Genomic DNA, 17857 nt, shown 5'->3' with positions numbered 1-17857 from the left:
GTGGCACTGGGGAAGGAGGGTTTGTTTCCACAGTGCAGGCAGCACTGAGTGTGTGTGTGTTTTGGTGGGGGTGGTGTTCTGTCGGTGCTGGGCGGGGAGGGGAGTTCAGCCTTCAGATGTTTTCTTTGGAGTAATATGGCCCTCACTGCTTTACGAGTTGTGCAGCCCTGCCCTAGAGATTTTTATGGTGTTGAGCTCCCTGGCAGATTCTCTGATGACTAACATGGGCTGAGTGCCAAGCGAAGGTTTTCCCACACTCACTGCATTCATAGGGTCGCTCTCCTGTGTGGATTCTCTGATGAGTAATAAGGTTTGAGCTCCGATTGAAAGTTTTCCCACACTCACAGCATTCATACGGCCTCTCCCCTGTGTGGATTCTCTGATGTTCAGAAAGGCCTGATCTGTGAGTGAAGTTTTTCCCACACTCACTACATTCATAGGGCCTCTGCCTTGTGTGGATTCTCTGATGTTTAGAAAGAGTTGAGGTGTTAATGAAGCATTTTCCACACTCATGGCATTTAAAGGGCCTTTCCCCCATGTGGATTCTCTGATGATTAATAAAGCTGAATCTGTGAGTGAAATTTTTCCCACACTCATTGCATTCATAGGGCCGCTCCCCTGTGTGGATTCTCTGATGGGTAATAAGGTGTGAGCTGCGGCTGAAGGTTTTCCCACACTCACTGCATCCATGGGGCTTCTCCCCTGTGTGGATTCTCTGATGGGTAATAAGATGTGAACTGCGCTTGAAGCTTTTCCCACACACACTGCATTCATAGGGTTTCTCACTTGTGTGGATTCTATGATGCTCTTTACGGGCTGAATAGTCACGTAAGTTTTTCCCACACACAGTGCATGTATTTTTGCTCTTTCCCATAAGGATTTCCTGCTGTGTTGTGGTTTCCTTGAGGTCCTTCCGAGTTCCTTCTCGTGAAATTAATTTACCCACTTTCTCCCCTGGCTGGTTTCCCTGCTCTCTTTCTGGTCTGTGCTGACTCTCACAGGAGTTTCCCTGATCATGACTCCTGGACACATTCCTTTTCGATCGTTGCGATAATTCTCTGTGTTTATCCACTTGCTCAACATTTTCCTGCAGAGAATTCTGCTCCTCTTTCTCACGTACCATTGCATCACCTGCTGTGATAGAGACAGAAACCTCAGTCAGGGATGGAAAGGGGAAGGCCAAACCAAAGCAAGTGCTGGAGAGAGGTCAAATAAAAATCAAGAACTGAACTCCCCCAAACTCTTCCCCCAAATGTTGTAGTAGGATTTTATGTTTGTATTTTATATAATTTGGAATGAAGGATAACTAATAATTATGTAGCGTGCACTAAGTGTATTGGTGTATGATCTGAGCACATCCTGCCAGCCACCCTTTTTGAGTAACAGAAAGGAATGGCTAATGGGCCAGTGGGTAGAGATACATCAGCCAGAATCTGTGTCTGGACTGATTTCAAGGCAGTAATAGACCTTTGAGGGTCACCAATTTGTTGTAGGTTTAGCATTTTAAAATAAGTAAAAGAATGCCATGGTTGTTTTCTTTTGCATGGCAATTTGATGTTCCTGTGTAAAATGTTCTGTGTAAATTAATTCTGTTTTATGTTTGAATAAGGAATGTACATGTTAAGAGATAAGTGTGATGGTCATCGCTGAACCATATGTATGAGGGAAGAACTGAAGAAAGACGCAAGGACACCAGGAGGCTGCAACACGCTCCTATCGAAATGTCAGAGGAGGGCAGACTGGTGATTCTAAAGATGAGACAGGCACCTATCAGTGGGGATAAGATAGCTGTGATCAAAACCAGCCTGGGAGAACTCCCTGAGGGACTTAATGAAAGAATAAGATAAAGGATGAGAAGGACAATTTAAGATAACAAGCACCGTCAAACAATTGAATACAGCATGACGGTGCAAAACTCATTGGCCCCAATGAAGGAAAATCACTATATAAACAAGGTGCCTTGCCATGAAACTTTGGGTTCATCCTGCCAAGACTTCCCCGGAGCATCGTGTCATGACCAACGGAACCCAGCTCCTCCTAACCATGATCAACCTAGCTGGCCACTAGGTTGATCTAGACTCTGGACTGGTAACTGTAACACTGACTGGCGGGACAGTGTGTGTGTGTTTGTGTGTGTGATGTGTGACTGAACACTTATGCGAATTGTTCTATTTCCAATAAATGCGGCGTATTGCCTTTTCCCCTGAAAAAGATGCTGTATGCTTCTTATAAGCATAACAGGGTAATGCCCACAAGGCAGCTAGCTAGCACATCTTGGAGGGACTTTCAAATTAAGTGGTTCATCAAGACACACTTGGTTGACAGCGGATCATGGGAGAAGCTCATCTACACTGAGTGGACCGTCATGGAAATGTGCTGTCTGGAATCTAGGTAATGGCCTCCTGCAATGACTGAGGGAAACTGGGCATGAACATGTGACTTGCCCATGTGACTCCAAACTCCATCCTGTTGTTCTAATTTTCCACAGTGAGAACCATGGGATGCCCTCCGCATGGCAAAAGCTATAAAAGGTCCTGGAAACACCTCCATTTTGTCTTCAATCCTGCTTCTTACCTCTGGAAGAACTTTGCTACAGATTGAAGCTCTGAGCAAAGGACTGAATGACCCATCGCAGCTGTGCATGTACTCCAGAGACTTAACTTAAGCCAACAATTTATTCCACCACTGCTATAACCCTGAACCAAGAACTTTGCCATTACTGGATGTAATTGATTCCCTTAGCCAATTCTAACTCTCACCTTTCTTTCTTTTTATGAATAAACCTTTAGATATTACATACTAAAGGATTGGCACCAGCATGATTTTTGGGTGAGTTTTAAGTTGTATATTGACCTGGGAGTGGCTGGCCCTTTGGGATCAGAAGAAACTATCATTTAATGACACTGGTTGTAAAGAACCACTCATCTCTGAATCCAGTGTGTTTGGTGGTGTTATAAGAACCAGAATGCCTGAGAAAACTGCCTTTATGTTTTCTTGTTAGCCAGTGTGGTGAAACAGAAGTTACTTTTGTGGTTGGTTTGATCTATCTTATAAAAGGAGTACTTGTGGCACCTTAGAGACTAAGAAATTTATTTGAGCATAAGCTTTCATAGGCTACAGCCCACTTTATCGGATGCATGCTTATGCTCAAATAAATGTTAGTTTCTTATGTGCCAGAAGTACTCCTGTTCTTTTTGTGGATACAGACTAACACGGCTGCTACTCTGAAACTTATAAAAGAATAACCACTAGTTTTGGGTTGTGTTTGCCCTATTTCTCAGCAGTTCGTCCTGAATTTGGCATCCTCAGTTGTGACTCGCTAAAGCTCGGTGACAGGGTGCCAAGGGAGGGGGCTGGGTCATGGATTTACAGGGTTAGGTGACCCAACGTTCATACAGTCTCCCTTGGGACCGCCCTCTTTAGGATACGTCTAAGGTGCATCAGGGAGTCGGCCACCTTCCGGGCTGAGTCTCACGCTAGTGCATTAAAAATGGCTGTGGAGACATTGCTTTGATGTTAGCGCTCTGCTTGGAGTTCAGACCATCCAGCCCACCCACCCCCCTCAACCTCTGGCTTTAGAACCCAAGCTACAACCCAACCAACAGCGCCTACATCGTTATTTGTAGTGAGTCAGCATGGACTCTGGCTGGGAGGCAGCTTCCAGACGCAGTGCAGACATACCCTTAATGAGTGACACGCTCGCTTTAGCTTTTTCCAACAGTGAACCCCGGTTCCCCTTAGAACCATAGAGTTAAAAGGGACCGCAAAGGTCATCTAGTCTAACCCCTGCCAAGGTGCAGGATTTGCTGTGGCTAAACCAGACTCCTTTTGAAAGCCTCCAGTGAATAACTTTCCACCACCGCCCTAGGCGTCTGTTCCATAGTCCTACTGTTCTTCCAGTTAGGAAGTTGTTCCTGAGATTTAATCTAAATCTGCTGTGCTGTAGTTTGAACCCCCTGCTTCTTCTCCTGCCCTCTGTGACAAGAAAGAAGAACTGTTCTCCATCCTCTGTATGGCAGCCTGTAGCGGGGAAGACCAGCAGGGACCACAACCTGCCTGTTGGGCTACAGAGCCAGGAAAGCCACCTCTACCCCTCTGGAAGATGAGGACAGGAAGCAGAAGTACAAGAGGGGGCCGTGCAGCTCAGTTGGGCTGGAACTGCCGAAGGAGACAGATGTTTATCATCCGCTGCCAGAGTGGGACACTGAGGACCCACTAGGGCTGCCACCAGAGGACTGGCCAAAGCTCCCAGGATCACCAGCCAGTCGAGGTGCCAATGAGCTGATGGGACTGCCACAGACCACCAATCCCTGGGGAAATGGAGGCCAGAGGTACCAAACCTTGGGGATTGTAGGAAGTAGCCCAGGGAAATTAGACCATCGTCTGGCTGAGTGTTGGCCTGACACTAAGTAAGGGTGTTGTGGTGGACCCTTCCTGATCCAGTGGCAGATTACACTGCCACTGTTTGGACCAGGGGCTGAGACCCAGTGGAGTCAGGTGGGCCAGGGTCCCCCTACCTCCTGCCACCCCGCCTTTGGCCAGGAGGCCTGTGTTGGTCGACTGGCCGCCAAGCAAGGATGCTAGACTGTTCGGTGCTTGACCTGGGCAACGCCCCTAATTGTTTGCTACCCCACCCTGTCTGAGGGCCTGGGCTTGGAGACTTTGCAGCTCTGTCCTGAGACAGACCAGGAGGAACGGCCACACATGCTCACACAGCCTTTTGAGTATTTGAAGATCGCTGATTAACTCATTTCCAAACTAAACACATCCAATTCCATCAGCCTTTGCTCACTGGTTTGTGTTCCATCCCTTTGATCATCTTTGTCATTTGCCTCTGGATTCTTTCCAGTTTCTCTACATCCTGTCAAGTCACTGGTGACCAAAACTGGATGCAGGACTCCCCCTGAGGCCTAACCAGTGCTGAGTAGAGCAGTACTATCACCACCTGTGATTTGCATGCTATGTTTCTCTTAATGCATTTGCTTCTTTTTGCATTACCATCACGCTGTTGACTTCATGTTGAGGCTGTGATCCACCACAACTTCCAGATCCTTCTCAGCGGTGCTGCTGCCATGCCAGTTATCTCCCAGTCAGGATTTGTGCACTGGGTTTTTCTTCCCGAAGTGTAGCACCTTACACTTGTCTTTGTTGAATGTCATTGACGTCTGTAGCCCAGATCACCAATTTATCACAATCTCTTTCAAGTTTTGCTCTATCCTCCAAAGTGTTGACAACCGCCCACCCAGCTTAGTGTCATCTGCAAATTTGATCAGTATGCTCTCTATTCCTACATCCAGGTCATTAATGAAGATGTTAAATAGCAACAGACACAAAACAGATCCCTGTGAAACCTCATTTGAGAAATCCCTGCAATGTGACATCATTCCAATAATAGTTATTCTTTGTTTGGGGTTGTGTAACCAATTATATATCCACTTAATGGGAGTTCTGTGGAGCCTGCATTTCTCCAGCTTACTCATGGGACTGTGTCAAAAGCCTTTCTGAAGTCCAGGTCCATTTTAGCCACCAAACCAGTTGCCCTATCAAAGAAGGATATCAGGCTGGTTTGTCATGCTATGTTCCTAGTAAATCCATGCTGGCTGCTATCGGTTACCCCTTCATCCTCTGGGTATTCGCAAATTGAATGTTTTATACATTGCTCTAGTAGCTTCCCTGGTACTGAGGTCAGGCTGACTAGGCTCCAGCTTCAACTTTTTCCCCTTTGTAAAGATGGGCACTATGTTAACCCTTCTCCAGTCTTCTGGGACCCCTTCTGTCATCTGAGTTTGCAAATATTGCCAGAGGCTCTGAGATTTCATCAGCTAATTCTAGGCTGAACAGCAAGAAAGGAGATGGAGGGCTGGCTTGGGGGATTAAGAGCTCTGTTATCAACATTTGATGAGCTGTTGAGCTTGAGTTGATGGCTAGCCATCCATGAGGAGTCATCAGAGAGAGGCGGAGATTTCAGTTTGGACAGAGGAAGACAGGTTTGGAGTAGAGCGGTAGATCTGTGATTCATCAGCATACGGATAGTAGCTGAATTTGTATTTGGGGGTGAGATTTCCCAGAGATAAAGTACGGAGGAAGTGACCAAGGACTGAGCCCTGTAGAACCCCCACAGAAAAATGGAGTGGGGATGAGGACGATCTTCCTAAGGACACGCTGAAGTAGTGGTCACAGAGGTAGGAGGAGAACCAGGAAGCAGACAAGATGTCAAGACGACGACCATGGTCAGTGGTATTAAAGGTGGCTGACGGGTCAAGAAGAATAAGGGTGGAGCATTGGTTCTGAGCTTTGCTTAGGGAGAGGTCATTAGAGACTATGGCAAAAGCATTCTCAGTGGAAGGCCCCAAATCTCTGCCTCCCTGACACCTTCCCTTCCCATTGCCACCAGATCCTTCCTGCTCCTTGGACCAAACACTCCCCATCCTCTTCCCACTATCCTCAGTCTTTTCCACTTCCAAGTATCCCACATCTCCTACCCAATACGCCCCACTCCAACAGCACCACTGCTGGGACCTCCATCACCTTTCTCCATTCCCAGGCTCCCACTCCCCCAAACTACCACACTCCCTGTTCCCAGGAGATTCTGTCTCTGATTCCTCACCTCTGCTTCCTTCCATGGTACCCATCCCTCCCTGATTCCCTGTAGTCTTCCACATACCTATCCCTTTCCTCCCACTACACTCAGCCTTCCCTACCTTGTGGCACCCCACAAGCACTAGCTCCCATCATCTTTTCCACTCCCACTGCTCCCTGCTCTCCTTTCCCCTACCCGCCAAGAACTCCTGAATAGGAACCTCACACTGCTCTCATAGTCATTGGTTGGTTGGGTCAAGAGGACATGCTGTGGCCACTGCCTCTGAGCTACACCCATTCATCTGAGTCGGAGCTGTACCACTGTTTACTTTCAGACTAGGTGTATTGTGCATTTTGTTTGCATTCTGAAGGAGTTCCTCTTAGACGTTTCCCCTGATTAAAATATTGCTCTCAGCCCTGAAATTTTGGAAAGTGTTTTAAAATCCACTCTGGCCTCTTCTGAGCTGCAAAGTTTTGTCAGCATAGCTCTGTTTGTTAGGGATGCAAAAGAACACATCCTTAATTGATATAATTATGCTGGAAAACTCTCTCATGCAGACCATACACATCACCCCTAAAATGCAACCTTAACTCTGCCCCTGGCCCTGCAGCTGGTACTAGCCACTAGGAATGGCTCAGTAAGTCTGGTGCAAAGGTTAACAAACTAACAAAGGAAGTGGAGGTTTCTCCATTTCTTGAAGTCTTCAAGTCGCAGTGGATGCCTTTCTGGGGGCGGATTGAGTCCAACACAAGGTATTCAGCTCAGTACAGCAGTAACTAGATGAAATTCTATGACCTGGTTTTACAGGAGGTCAGATTAGATGACTTAATAGTCCTTTCTGGCCATAAAATCTATGATTCCAATATAGCTATGAAGGACTAAGAACGTGCCATTGTTTGTGTTGTGTTCACAGATGGGAATCCCAGCATTTCTCCACATCCTCCAGCCGTGTGCACTGGGTCAGCCGTAGCTGTAACTGGATGGTGAAGGGAGGAGTTGGAGCAGCTTGGCAGAGGTGTGACTGTGATATGAAGGGAGGTGCATAGGAACCTTGAGAGACCTAGTCTGCCCCATTTCAATGCACTCTGTGAGCTGTTGCTGAGACAGGGCAGAGCAGAGGAGGCATTGTGGGGGTGGCGTGAACCTTAACTCTTCATTTCCCCTTCTAAAAACGGAGGGGACGGGAATCCTTACCCAGCGAGGTCACATTCTCATAGTTCTCCTGCATGACGTCTCTGCAGAGGGCTCTTTGACGGGGGTCCAGCAGAGCCCACTCTTCCCTGGTGAAATACACAGCCACCTCCTCGAAGGTCACCAGCCCCTGAAAGAGCAAGAGCCCTCCACTCACAACCTGCTGCCTCACTCACAGCCCCACTATTCATGGGGGAGAGGAGCCAATCAAATGGAAGCTCTGAGAGAGAGACAGTCAGCAGGGTCCCACCCCCACCCTGCTCAGAGCAGCCAGGAGGCAAAACAGGAGGGGAGATAGAGATCCCCTTACCCCCGCAGCAGACAGAGGGGGAAGGGTCTTCTCATCCATCACACACCTACAAGCCAGAGGCTGATGCGGGGGATGGGGCCCCCAGCAGGCTCCAGGGTCAGCTCCCCAGTAGGAATCCCAACAGATTTCCCATTGCCGGCAGCTGGAAGGAAGGGGAGGGGTTATCTACTCTAAGCCACACTGGTGGGTCACCTCCCACCCCTCCTTCCAATCTCCTAGCAGCCTCTGGCCAGTAGGTTCATGTTCTTGCACTGGGAATCTGATACGTTTTCCCCAGTGCTGTCCAGGGTTCCCCCACCAGCCCCATTCCACAAATAGGGTAATTTCCTCCCCCAAACCCCATGGGTCTGTTCCTAGAATCCAGGACTTGGGTTAAACAATTCCCAGCAAGTTTGTCACTTGTCCCCCTCCCTTTCTCCACCTTGAGTATTTTCTGCCCCCATCCCACCTCCACACTGAGCTTCCCCAAAGATCCCAGCCCTCAGTATTTCCTGCCCCTCCCCCTCCAGCAGGAACCCACTAGCCACCCCGCAATAATCCATACCTGGACTGGCTCCACTACAGCCAGGTCCCTTCCCTGTCCCGTGGGAGGCTGGGACAATCTGGAGCCAAAAGTGGGCGTTACTCTGCTGCCTGTCAGGGTGACAGAGAAGATTTCAGAAGGACCTTTAGTTCTTGTCACATCATGATCTTCCCTGGCCCTTTCCCTGCACAAGATGTTTCTGACTCACATGCTGGGAAAACATTCCATCACTTTATCACAGCCCAGACCCGGCCCTTCCCACCAGTGCTAAACCCACTGCGCTAGTTTTAAAACCTTGAGGGCAACTCCCCCAACGGTGGGGAGCAGGCGGAGGCAGGGACAGGACAAAGTCTGCCCAGTGTAGGTGCAGTAAATTAAATGAAGTTTGCTGGTGATAGCTGGAAGGCTTGGTCAGTAGAGACAAATAGTGGACCATGAAGTGGGGCTCACTTCCATTTTATGTATTATGTTCCTCACCCTCATGCTTCAGAGTTTCACCCATAACTGCTAGGGGTCATGAAGGGATGTTTCCCCCCTATCTATTTTTGGAGGGTTCTTTTATCGCTTTCCTCTGAAGCTTCAGGAACAGCCAGAGAAGAAGACAGGATATTGGGCAGGGTGAATCTCTCTCTCTCTCTCTCTCTCTCTCTCTCTTTGTGCTCCCATGCTCAGAGTCTAACTGATCATTATAGGTGGGATAGGGAAGAAATTTTCCCCTTGGGTCAGGTTGTAGGTGATCTGGGGGTTTTTCCATCTTCCTCTACAGCGTGGGGTGTGGGGCACTCACTAGGATCACCCAGAAATCTCTCACTTAATCATTTCCATGCCACTGCAGGGGTCTGGGGCACTGGGGCACCTCGGTCCCTCCTATTCTCTGCCTGGGGCATATAACAGTCTAGTCTCCTGTGGGCTGCAAGACTTTGGTCTCACTCCAGCTGGTGAGTTTAGTGGGCGGGTACTGGGGGGTGTTGGCAGCCAGTGCTAGACAGGAGGTCAGACCAGATGATCCAGTGGTCCCTTCTTGCCTTAGACTTTATGACTCTGTCATAAACAGATAGTTAAGGGTTAACAGAACAGGAGTACTTCATGTCTCTTTTGCCTGTAAAGGGTTAACAAGTTCAGTGAGCCTGGCTGTCACCAGACCAGAGGACCAATCAGGGGACAGGATACTTTCAAATCTTGAGGGAGGGAAGTTTGTGTGTGTGCTGTTAGTCTTTGGTTGTTGTTCTCTCTGGGTTCTGAGAGTGACCAGACGAGCAACCAAGTTTCTCTCCAATCTCCCTGATACAGTCTCTCATATGTGCTCAGAATAGTAAGTACTAGGTAGACAAGGCGAGTTAGGCTTATGTTTGTTTTCTTTATTTGCAAATGTGTATTTGGCTGGAAGGAGTTCAAATTTGTATTTTGCTGAACGGATTTTAATTTGTACTTGTATACCTAGGCTGGGAGGGTATTCCCAGTGTCTATAGCTGAAAGACCCTGTAACATATTCCATCTTAAATTTACAAAAATAATTTTTACTGTTTTTCTTTCTTTAATTAAAAGCTTTTCTTGTTGAAGAACCTGATTGTTTTTTTATTCTGGTGGGAGACCCCAGGGGACGGGGTCTGGATTCACCAGGGAATTGGTTGGGAGAAAGGAGGGAAGTGGGAGAGAAAGGTTAATTTCTCTCTGTGTTAGGATTTCTTTCTCTCTTAGGGAGAGTCTGGGAGGGGGAGAGAGAAGGAGGGGGCAAGGTGAATTTTCCTCTCTGTTTTAAGATTCAAGGAGTTTGAATCACAGTGATCTTCCAGGGTAATCCAGGGAGGGGAAGCCTGGGAAAGGCAACGGTGAGGGAAAGGGTTTACTTTCCTTGTGTTAAGATCCAGAGGGTCTGGGTCTTGGGGGTCCCCAGGCAAGGTTTTGGGGGGACCAGAGTGTACCAGGCACTGGAATTCCTGGTTGGTGGCAGCGCTACAAGTACTAAGCTGGTAATTGAGCTTAGAGGAATTCATGCTGGTACCCCATCTTTTGGATGCTAAGCTTCAGAGTAGGGATTTATACAATGACAGACTCTATGACTGGATGTGTGCAGGTTTGGGAGCTTGTGAACTTCCAACCTCCCACTTATTTCTCCTTCATTTTCTGTCTTCTCTTTCCCCCACTCCCCTCCCTCTGCCTGGGAGACTTAGTGACCAACGATCCCTGGGTTCCTTTGCTCTCCTGCGATCGCTGACCGCACTCACTGCCGGTTTGCATCAAAACTTTCTGCTTCGTCCCCATTTCTACTGACCACCGCAGGGCTTTCAGTCTTGCTGGCTGGGATACAGGCAATGAAAGGGTTACTGTGCACAGCTGCAAACTGCCTCATTTCACAGCTGAGATAAGTAAGCAAGCACCACTTATTGGAAGCCAAATCTTTTCTGACCCCTGAACATTTACTATAAAAGTAAGAATACAACATGTATCCGTGCTGAGTCTATATATAACTTGTATATATCAAGAGACTGACAGAGAACACTGGTCACAATGAACAGGGGAGTGCAGGAGTGGGGGAGTGAGATTTTCTTTGCTTTAGATCATAATGAAATACTCAACATCTCACAGCCTCCTGACTGCCTTTCCTGAGCCCCCGGGGGGTCACAAACCACCAGCTGAGAAACACAAGCCTAGAGCATTCTTTTGTATTGGCATTGACTACGCATGGGAAGAGAGTGCTACATGGTACCCGGACAAAGCGTGAATGAGCCCAGTGCAATGGCATACATGGACCAACCCTGGGAACTGTTAATTCCAGTAACACCCACGTTTTGAACTCTCTGCCTTACTTCACTGTAAAAAGACGACAAAAGTTCATAAGATCTTACAATACCCTATAGCAACAAGTTGATGAAAAGTAGGTTAAATTCTTTTCAGCCATTAATGCCATGCACAGGTGCAAGACGACCAACTACAGAAAATTAAATTAGTCCAAACAAAAGGGGGCTAATGATGTAGTTCAGGGCCAGTACTAAGCCCTCTGCTTGGTAAACAAGAAAATGTGGCAACAAAGTTACCTAGGCCAAATTTGGCCTTAGGGACATGGATTTAATTAGTAAACAAAATAATAAAAAATGAACTATGCCACCTACTTTTATTCCTTTTGGGACTTTTAAAAAGCGATGGGGTGGGGAGAGAAAATCATCTCCCACCTCACCCCTGACATGGCAACACTGCTACTAAACTGATAACAGTTCCTTTCTGAGAGGCTTTGTTTTCATTATATTTTAATTTGTGTTCCCTTCTCTTTCTCCTCATGATGCACGTTCATTAATTTGCACTTCATTTTGACCATAGTTCTATCCTGTTTCTCAGAAAGGCTCTAAGGGCTTGTCAGTTAAAATATGTTCCAAAGGGACCCATTGCTCTCGTGATTAGTGACTTTCTTAAAGTCTCTCAGTGCTTGTAAGTTAAACTAGTTTTCTAAAAAGAGCCTCTTTTTAAGAGCAGGATTAGTAATGAAACTTACCCTCTTTCCCACAAGCCACTACCTCTGTGCCTTCACTGTCTGGTACAACACCTTCAAATAATTCTGCTGAGGATGTTTCCCAGAAATTAATTATCATCGGGATGGCTAGAAATGTATTGGGAGAAAAAAAATTAAGATTCTATCTTAAATAAATAAAATCATTCCAAGAAATATAAATTAATATAACGCATAATGTAAGCATAAAAAAAAAGGTTAGAGCAAAAAGTTAATTAAAAGAACCAAACAAACGTTGCATTCTTAAAGTAGTGCAGGTTATGCCAATATTTATATATATATTGAATTGCTGTTTTAACCAAATTAGATGCTAATAGCTGTTTTATTTATTTAAAGTGTAAAAATCAGCTACAACCTGTCTCACAAGAGGTAAATAGTGCACTAAAATAATTATAGGTTAAAAATGTGAATACATTACCAATTTAGAGTCACAACAAAAAAAGTCTGTATTTTTTTTAAAAACTCTAACTATACTAACAAACTTTCAAATAAATATGTTTAAAAAAACCTCAGCCTTTGTATTTTTTTTCAAAAAGTGTCAAGCAACCACTCAAACACAGGAAAAGTTGTCAAAGACCTTAGTGGTCTTTAAAAAAAAGCTTTAAAATCAGACTATGTAAACTTAATTAAAAACACTATTAATATTACTGCAATTAAAACTGCAAAATAAAATTCTTAAATTTAATGTAGTGTTAAAAATGCAATAATTAAAGAAAGCAAAGGCAAAAAAATGAGTACTAAAAAAAACTGAAAAACACTTTAAATGCTTATGTGATATTGTTGAGCTAAAATATTTAAGAGACAAGTCAGTTGAAAATATAGTGGTGCAAGAAGAAAGTAACATCCTTTCCCATTGTTACACAGCTTCCAGGTGCTGGAGGCTGTGATTCCCTGTCGTTAATATGGTTATTGGTCTGAAATCTCCCCATGGCCAGTCAGAGACAGACACGTACCTGTGTCGCTCCCCAGCCCCCGTCGCAGCGTCTCTAGGGGAAGGAGAAGATGGGAGAGGTGAGAATTCAGGCCCTCGCATTCATGGAGAAACCCCATTGCTTATTAATGGAACTGCTGTTAACTACGAGATGGTGACAGAGATCAGAGGCCAATAACGCAGCCGCTGCAGACAGAGCCAGTCCCTCAGGGCTGCTCCATGGGGAAGGGTGACTCGCTGAGCTGGGCTGTGAGATGGAGCCGAGGATCAGTGACATCACTAGAGTCCCCAACTCCTCCAAAGGGCCAGGGTCGCTCTAACCAGAGGAGACGCCACCCCCAGACTCCAATTCACCTTTGAATCTCAGCACCACCTCCTGCAGCATGGCACTTTTCAGAGAAAAATCGCTGAGTCTCTTCTCCAGCTCTGCAAACGACGGCTCTAGCTTCCGAAATGTCCTGTCCTCCCTGCTGGGGAAAGGAGGGGTGAGAAATAGGCCTGAGCCCCAGATCCTGAGCCCAGCAACCCCCAAACTCCAGGAAACCTGGATCTGAGCTTTGTAGCCTGAGATGGTCGTTGTCATGGCGAGTCACCTCAGCCCTGTGCTCCCCAGAGAGACGGGAAGTGGGGAGACACTAGAGCAAGGAACGGAGACATTGTTCAGGAGCTTTCTTAGGGATGCTCTGGTTCTGTGGGGGGCAGAGCCACCCCCTATGCTAGTTTACTGCAGGAACAAGGACCACCAGCACTGGGATTACGTGGAAAGGGAGGAGACACAGACCAAAGAGTGGGCAGGTCCTACATGCTGACAGTGGCCACAGACAGAGCTCAGGGTTCCAACAGAGAATGAACATGGGCCCTTAAACACCAAAACCCTCAAGCCCTTCAGCTGAAGCAGTAACCCTGGGCTGTCCAGCTCATTTCGCAGAGAGGGCCAGATTGCCCTGTCCGTTACGGCCAGTGGCCAGGGCATCAGGTTAGGACTCTGTGCCCTGCTCCATTCACAGCAGAACACCCACTGCTCTCCATGGGACACCCATATACAAGGAACAAGGGGAGAATCTGCCCTTCGTATCAGAAAAAAATTTTACTTCTTAGTATTTTGCCAAGTCTCTCTCTGTCACACTCAGTGTCACTCGGGAGGAAAACAGCCCCTTCCCGGACACCCTGTAGGGCCCTGCTGGTTCTTCCCTTCCTTTCCCACCCTCCTTTCTCCATTTCTCTCTTGCTTCCTTGTCATTGTGTCTCTCCTCTGTTCTTCCCTCCCTACAGCAACCCCCTATTCCCACCCTGCAAAGGTTTCACTCCCGTCCTCTCCCTGATCCACCTGCTCAGGTGATCACCAGGGAACATTCAATGTTGACATCAAAGTGTCATCATTTCAGTTGACACCCCGATGACATTAACAGGAGACTGGAGAGTTCACGCTCTCAGAGCTACGGTTTCAGGCTGCTGGCAACCCCAGCAAGGCAACGCTGTCTCTGTTTACACTAGGGAGGTGCTGAGGGCCAGCAACTCACTTTAACAAATGTGAAAGCTGAGATTCTGCACCCTTGGAATACATGACGTGGCCACATCAGTCCAGGAGACGGGCCTGATCTGTCCTATCGGCCCTGTGTCTAGCAGCCCTGCTGTGACCTCATTAGCGATCGGACAGTAAACGGCTCTTCTCCTACCTGAGTCAGCCACTAGGGGAGACAGAATCACACGCTCCAAGGGCAGGGGGCAGCTTCCTATTCAGTGCAGTTATCAAACCTAACGGCCCATGAGGGGGAGCGAAATGGAGCCCAGGACTTACCTGCCCCCAGTGCTCCCAACACCCTAAAGAGGGAGAGAAAGAGGAGGCTGTCAGTGGGGGGTTCCTGGGTGGGGAAGCCTCCTGCTCTGCAGGCGTCACCATTGAGGCCTCGGGCAGTAGGGGAATTTCAAGTTTACATTCCTAGAGCAGCTGCCCCCCTCACCAGGGACTTTCCCCTACGCAGCCCCAGCAATCCCTGTGGGCTGGTCACCACTGCAAGAATCTTCTCCCCAGGCACTTTACAGGCAGAAGATATTTCTCTGCATTGAGAATCAAATTTCACCCAGTGCTGAGAGATCCAGAAGACCCCTGGCCCCACTAAACCCATTAACCTGCAGTGCGAGGGGCCTTGGGCCTGGCTTGGGACCTCAGCATGGTGGTGGAGGGGATTTCACCCTCCAAGTGCCAATGCAGAGAGTAATTTCCAGGAGAGAAGGTTTTGGGGCTGCAGCATCCAGGACGCCCAGGACCCATCCATGGCGCCGCTGCCAGATTCACCGTGTGACGTTGGGCAGGGCTCTGCCCCTCCCTCTGCCTCACTTTCCCCATTTGTCTCATAGGGATAATGCCCCTGACCCCACTCTGTAAAGTGCTTTGGGGTCTAGAGCTCAGAAGCACCCACAGAAATGCTGCGTATGATCACTGCAATGACAGCCAGACCTGCAGGGGTTGGCTCAGTGGCTGCTGTCCCTTCTCTCCTCCCCTCTCGCTGAGCAGGGAAATCTCCCACGACAGGCTGCAGACGCCCTCATCCCTTCTCTGGACAATGGCTCTCTCTAGCTCTTCCAGCCGGGCCAGCAGACGCTGTTCCTGCTCCTCCAGATACCCTCGCAGCTCCTGCCACTCCCAGACGATCTTCTGCCTCTCGGCTGCCGTCTGTTTCTGAAACAGGAAGAGGGCAGCTCACTAATAGGGGAACATAGAACATAAGAATAGCCAGACTGAGTCAGACCAAAGGTCCATCTAGCCCATTACCCTGTCTTCTGACAGTGCCAATGCCAGGTGCCCCAGAGGGAATGAACAGAGCAGGGAATCATGACATGATCCACTCCTTGCCGCCTATTCCCAGCTTCTGGCAAACAGAGGTTAGGGACACCATCCCTGCTCATCCTGGCTAATAGCCACTAATGGACCTATCTTCCATGCACTTCTCCAGTTCTTTTTAGAACCCTGTTAGTGTCTTGGCTTCACAACATCCTCTGGCAAGGAGTTCCACAGGTTGACTGTGCGTTATGTGAAGAAATACTTCCTTTTGTTTGTTTTAAATCTGCTGCCTATTCATTTCACTGGGTGACCCCTAGTTCTTGTGTTATGAGGCAGAAACAACACTTCCTTATTTACTTTCGCCACACAAGTCATGATTTTATAGACCTCTACCATATTCCCCTCCCCCCAATAGTAGTCTCTTTTCCAAGCTGAACAGTCTCAGGCTTTGTCTACACTGGCACATCTCTCCTGCTGACAAACAGCAGCTACGCTGCGTGCCTGTTAGCAGCACGGCTGTAGCAGCACAGACGTGTCGCTAAAAGCTGCGGTGTGTAGCCATAGCCTCAGTCTTATTAATCTCTCCTCATACGGAAGCTGTTCTGGACCCTTCATCATTTTGTTGGCCTTCTCTGAGCCTTTTCCAATTCCAATGTATTTTTTTGAAATGAGGTGACCAGATCTGCACACAGTATTCAAGATGTAGAGGTACCATGGATTTATATAAAGGCAATAGGATATTTTCTGTTTTATTGTCTATCCCTTTCCTAATGATTCCCCACATTCTGTTTACTTTTTTGACTGGCGCTGCACATTGAGTGGATGTTTCCAGAGAACTATCCACAGCGACTCCAAAATCTCTTTTTTGAGTGGTAACAGCTAATTTAGACCCCATCATTTTATGTCCATTTGATATTATCTTTTCCTATGTGCATTACTTTGCATTTATCAACACCGAAATTCATCTGCTCGGTAAATGGGGAACATCATAAATGCGCCTCGAGGCGGGTGGCAGAGTTATTTACCAGAACACAAGATCTCTTGCAGTGAGTGATGGGAAGTTCATTTATCCCAGGAAGGGAGGAGGGATCAGGGTCGGGGTGAGCTGCACATCACCAACAGGAGGGACACTTCTCCCCAAAACCTCATCAACTTGCACTGAGCCAAATCCTCCATCTCTGCAGCCCACATTTCATCTCCTTCCTCCCCAACCCCCCAGGAGCTAGAAAGGATCCCTGGTCACTGTGACATCCAGACAGTCCGTGGGCAGGGGCTCTGGCTAACACAGACTGACCCTCTCCTGCCCAGCAGCCTCCTGCATCCTAAGGGCATCATGATATCCCCATGTCTGACCCTGCAGGTTCCCTGGACTCCAGTGGGGATGGGTCCCTGGCTGAGGCTGGCAGGGTGGGCCCTGCATTCACCAGATCATTCTTATGCCAGGCAAACCTCAGTGGCTGGGGTCTCTGGGCACCTACCAGCAGCTCCTCACTTTGTCGCTCCTCCTCGGCTTTAGCTGCTTCTCCCTCTTTTCCCACAGGGGCCAGATACTTTTGTGGTGCCTCCTGGAAGAAGCAGGGGAGGGAGGGTTAGAAACTGCTGCAAACCTCCCAGCTGCCAGATTTCAGGGCCCCTCCTGCCCTGCAGATGCCTGTGCAGGGTCCCTGGGACTCAGACTGAGAGGAGATGGTGAAACAGGGAGAAGCTTTTCCAGAGAAAACACAGGGCCCCAGGCTGCAGTGACAGGGCTGCAGCCCAACCCCCTGCTCCCCAGGGCCTCACCCACATCCCAAGCAGCCAACTTCAGACAGTCCCCCACTTTACCCAGCTCCAGCCCCCAAAGCTCCCGCAGAGCCATATCTGAACATGGAGCCCCCCTACATCCCCATCCCCTAGTCCTGACCCCCCAATACACCCCAAAGCTTCCGCAGAGCCATATCTGAACATGGAGCCCCCCAACATCCCCAACCCCTAGTCCTGACCCCTCAATACATCCCAAAGCTCCCGCAGAGCCATATCTGAACATGGAGCCCCCCAA

At 48.1% G+C, this 17857-nt stretch overlaps 1 protein-coding gene across 5 annotated transcripts; it reads right to left on the bottom strand.

Moving 5' to 3' along the window:
• Positions 1-172: 172 nt before the first annotated feature.
• On the bottom strand, positions 173-17634 carry LOC127041336 (zinc finger protein 286A-like). Of its 5 annotated transcripts, XM_050935571.1 has the most exons (9): positions 17298-17634; positions 15496-15717; positions 14836-14858; positions 13392-13504; positions 13060-13092; positions 12092-12196; positions 8626-8714; positions 7775-7901; positions 173-1134 (listed from the first exon to the last, which is right to left on the bottom strand). In XM_050935571.1, the coding sequence occupies exons 4-9, from the start codon at positions 13420-13422 to the stop codon at positions 173-175; spliced, it is 1347 nt and encodes a 448-aa protein (XP_050791528.1). In that variant the 5' UTR covers positions 13423-13504; positions 14836-14858; positions 15496-15717; positions 17298-17634. The 5 variants fall into 5 exon arrangements, with proteins under 5 accessions (XP_050791528.1, XP_050791526.1, XP_050791527.1 ...); XM_050935569.1 differs by lacking the exons at positions 14836-14858; positions 15496-15717; positions 17298-17634 and adding an exon at positions 14558-14622; XM_050935570.1 differs by lacking the exons at positions 14836-14858; positions 15496-15717; positions 17298-17634 and having other exon boundaries at positions 173-702; positions 787-1134; positions 13392-13861.
• Positions 17635-17857: the final 223 nt, after the last annotated feature.

Source organism: Gopherus flavomarginatus (assembly GCF_025201925.1).
Source record: "Gopherus flavomarginatus isolate rGopFla2 chromosome 13 unlocalized genomic scaffold, rGopFla2.mat.asm SUPER_13_unloc_2, whole genome shotgun sequence".
NCBI lineage: Eukaryota > Metazoa > Chordata > Testudines > Testudinidae > Gopherus > Gopherus flavomarginatus.
The sequence above is the reverse complement of the archived record's forward strand: the minus strand, read 5'-3'. Positions and strand labels throughout refer to the sequence as shown.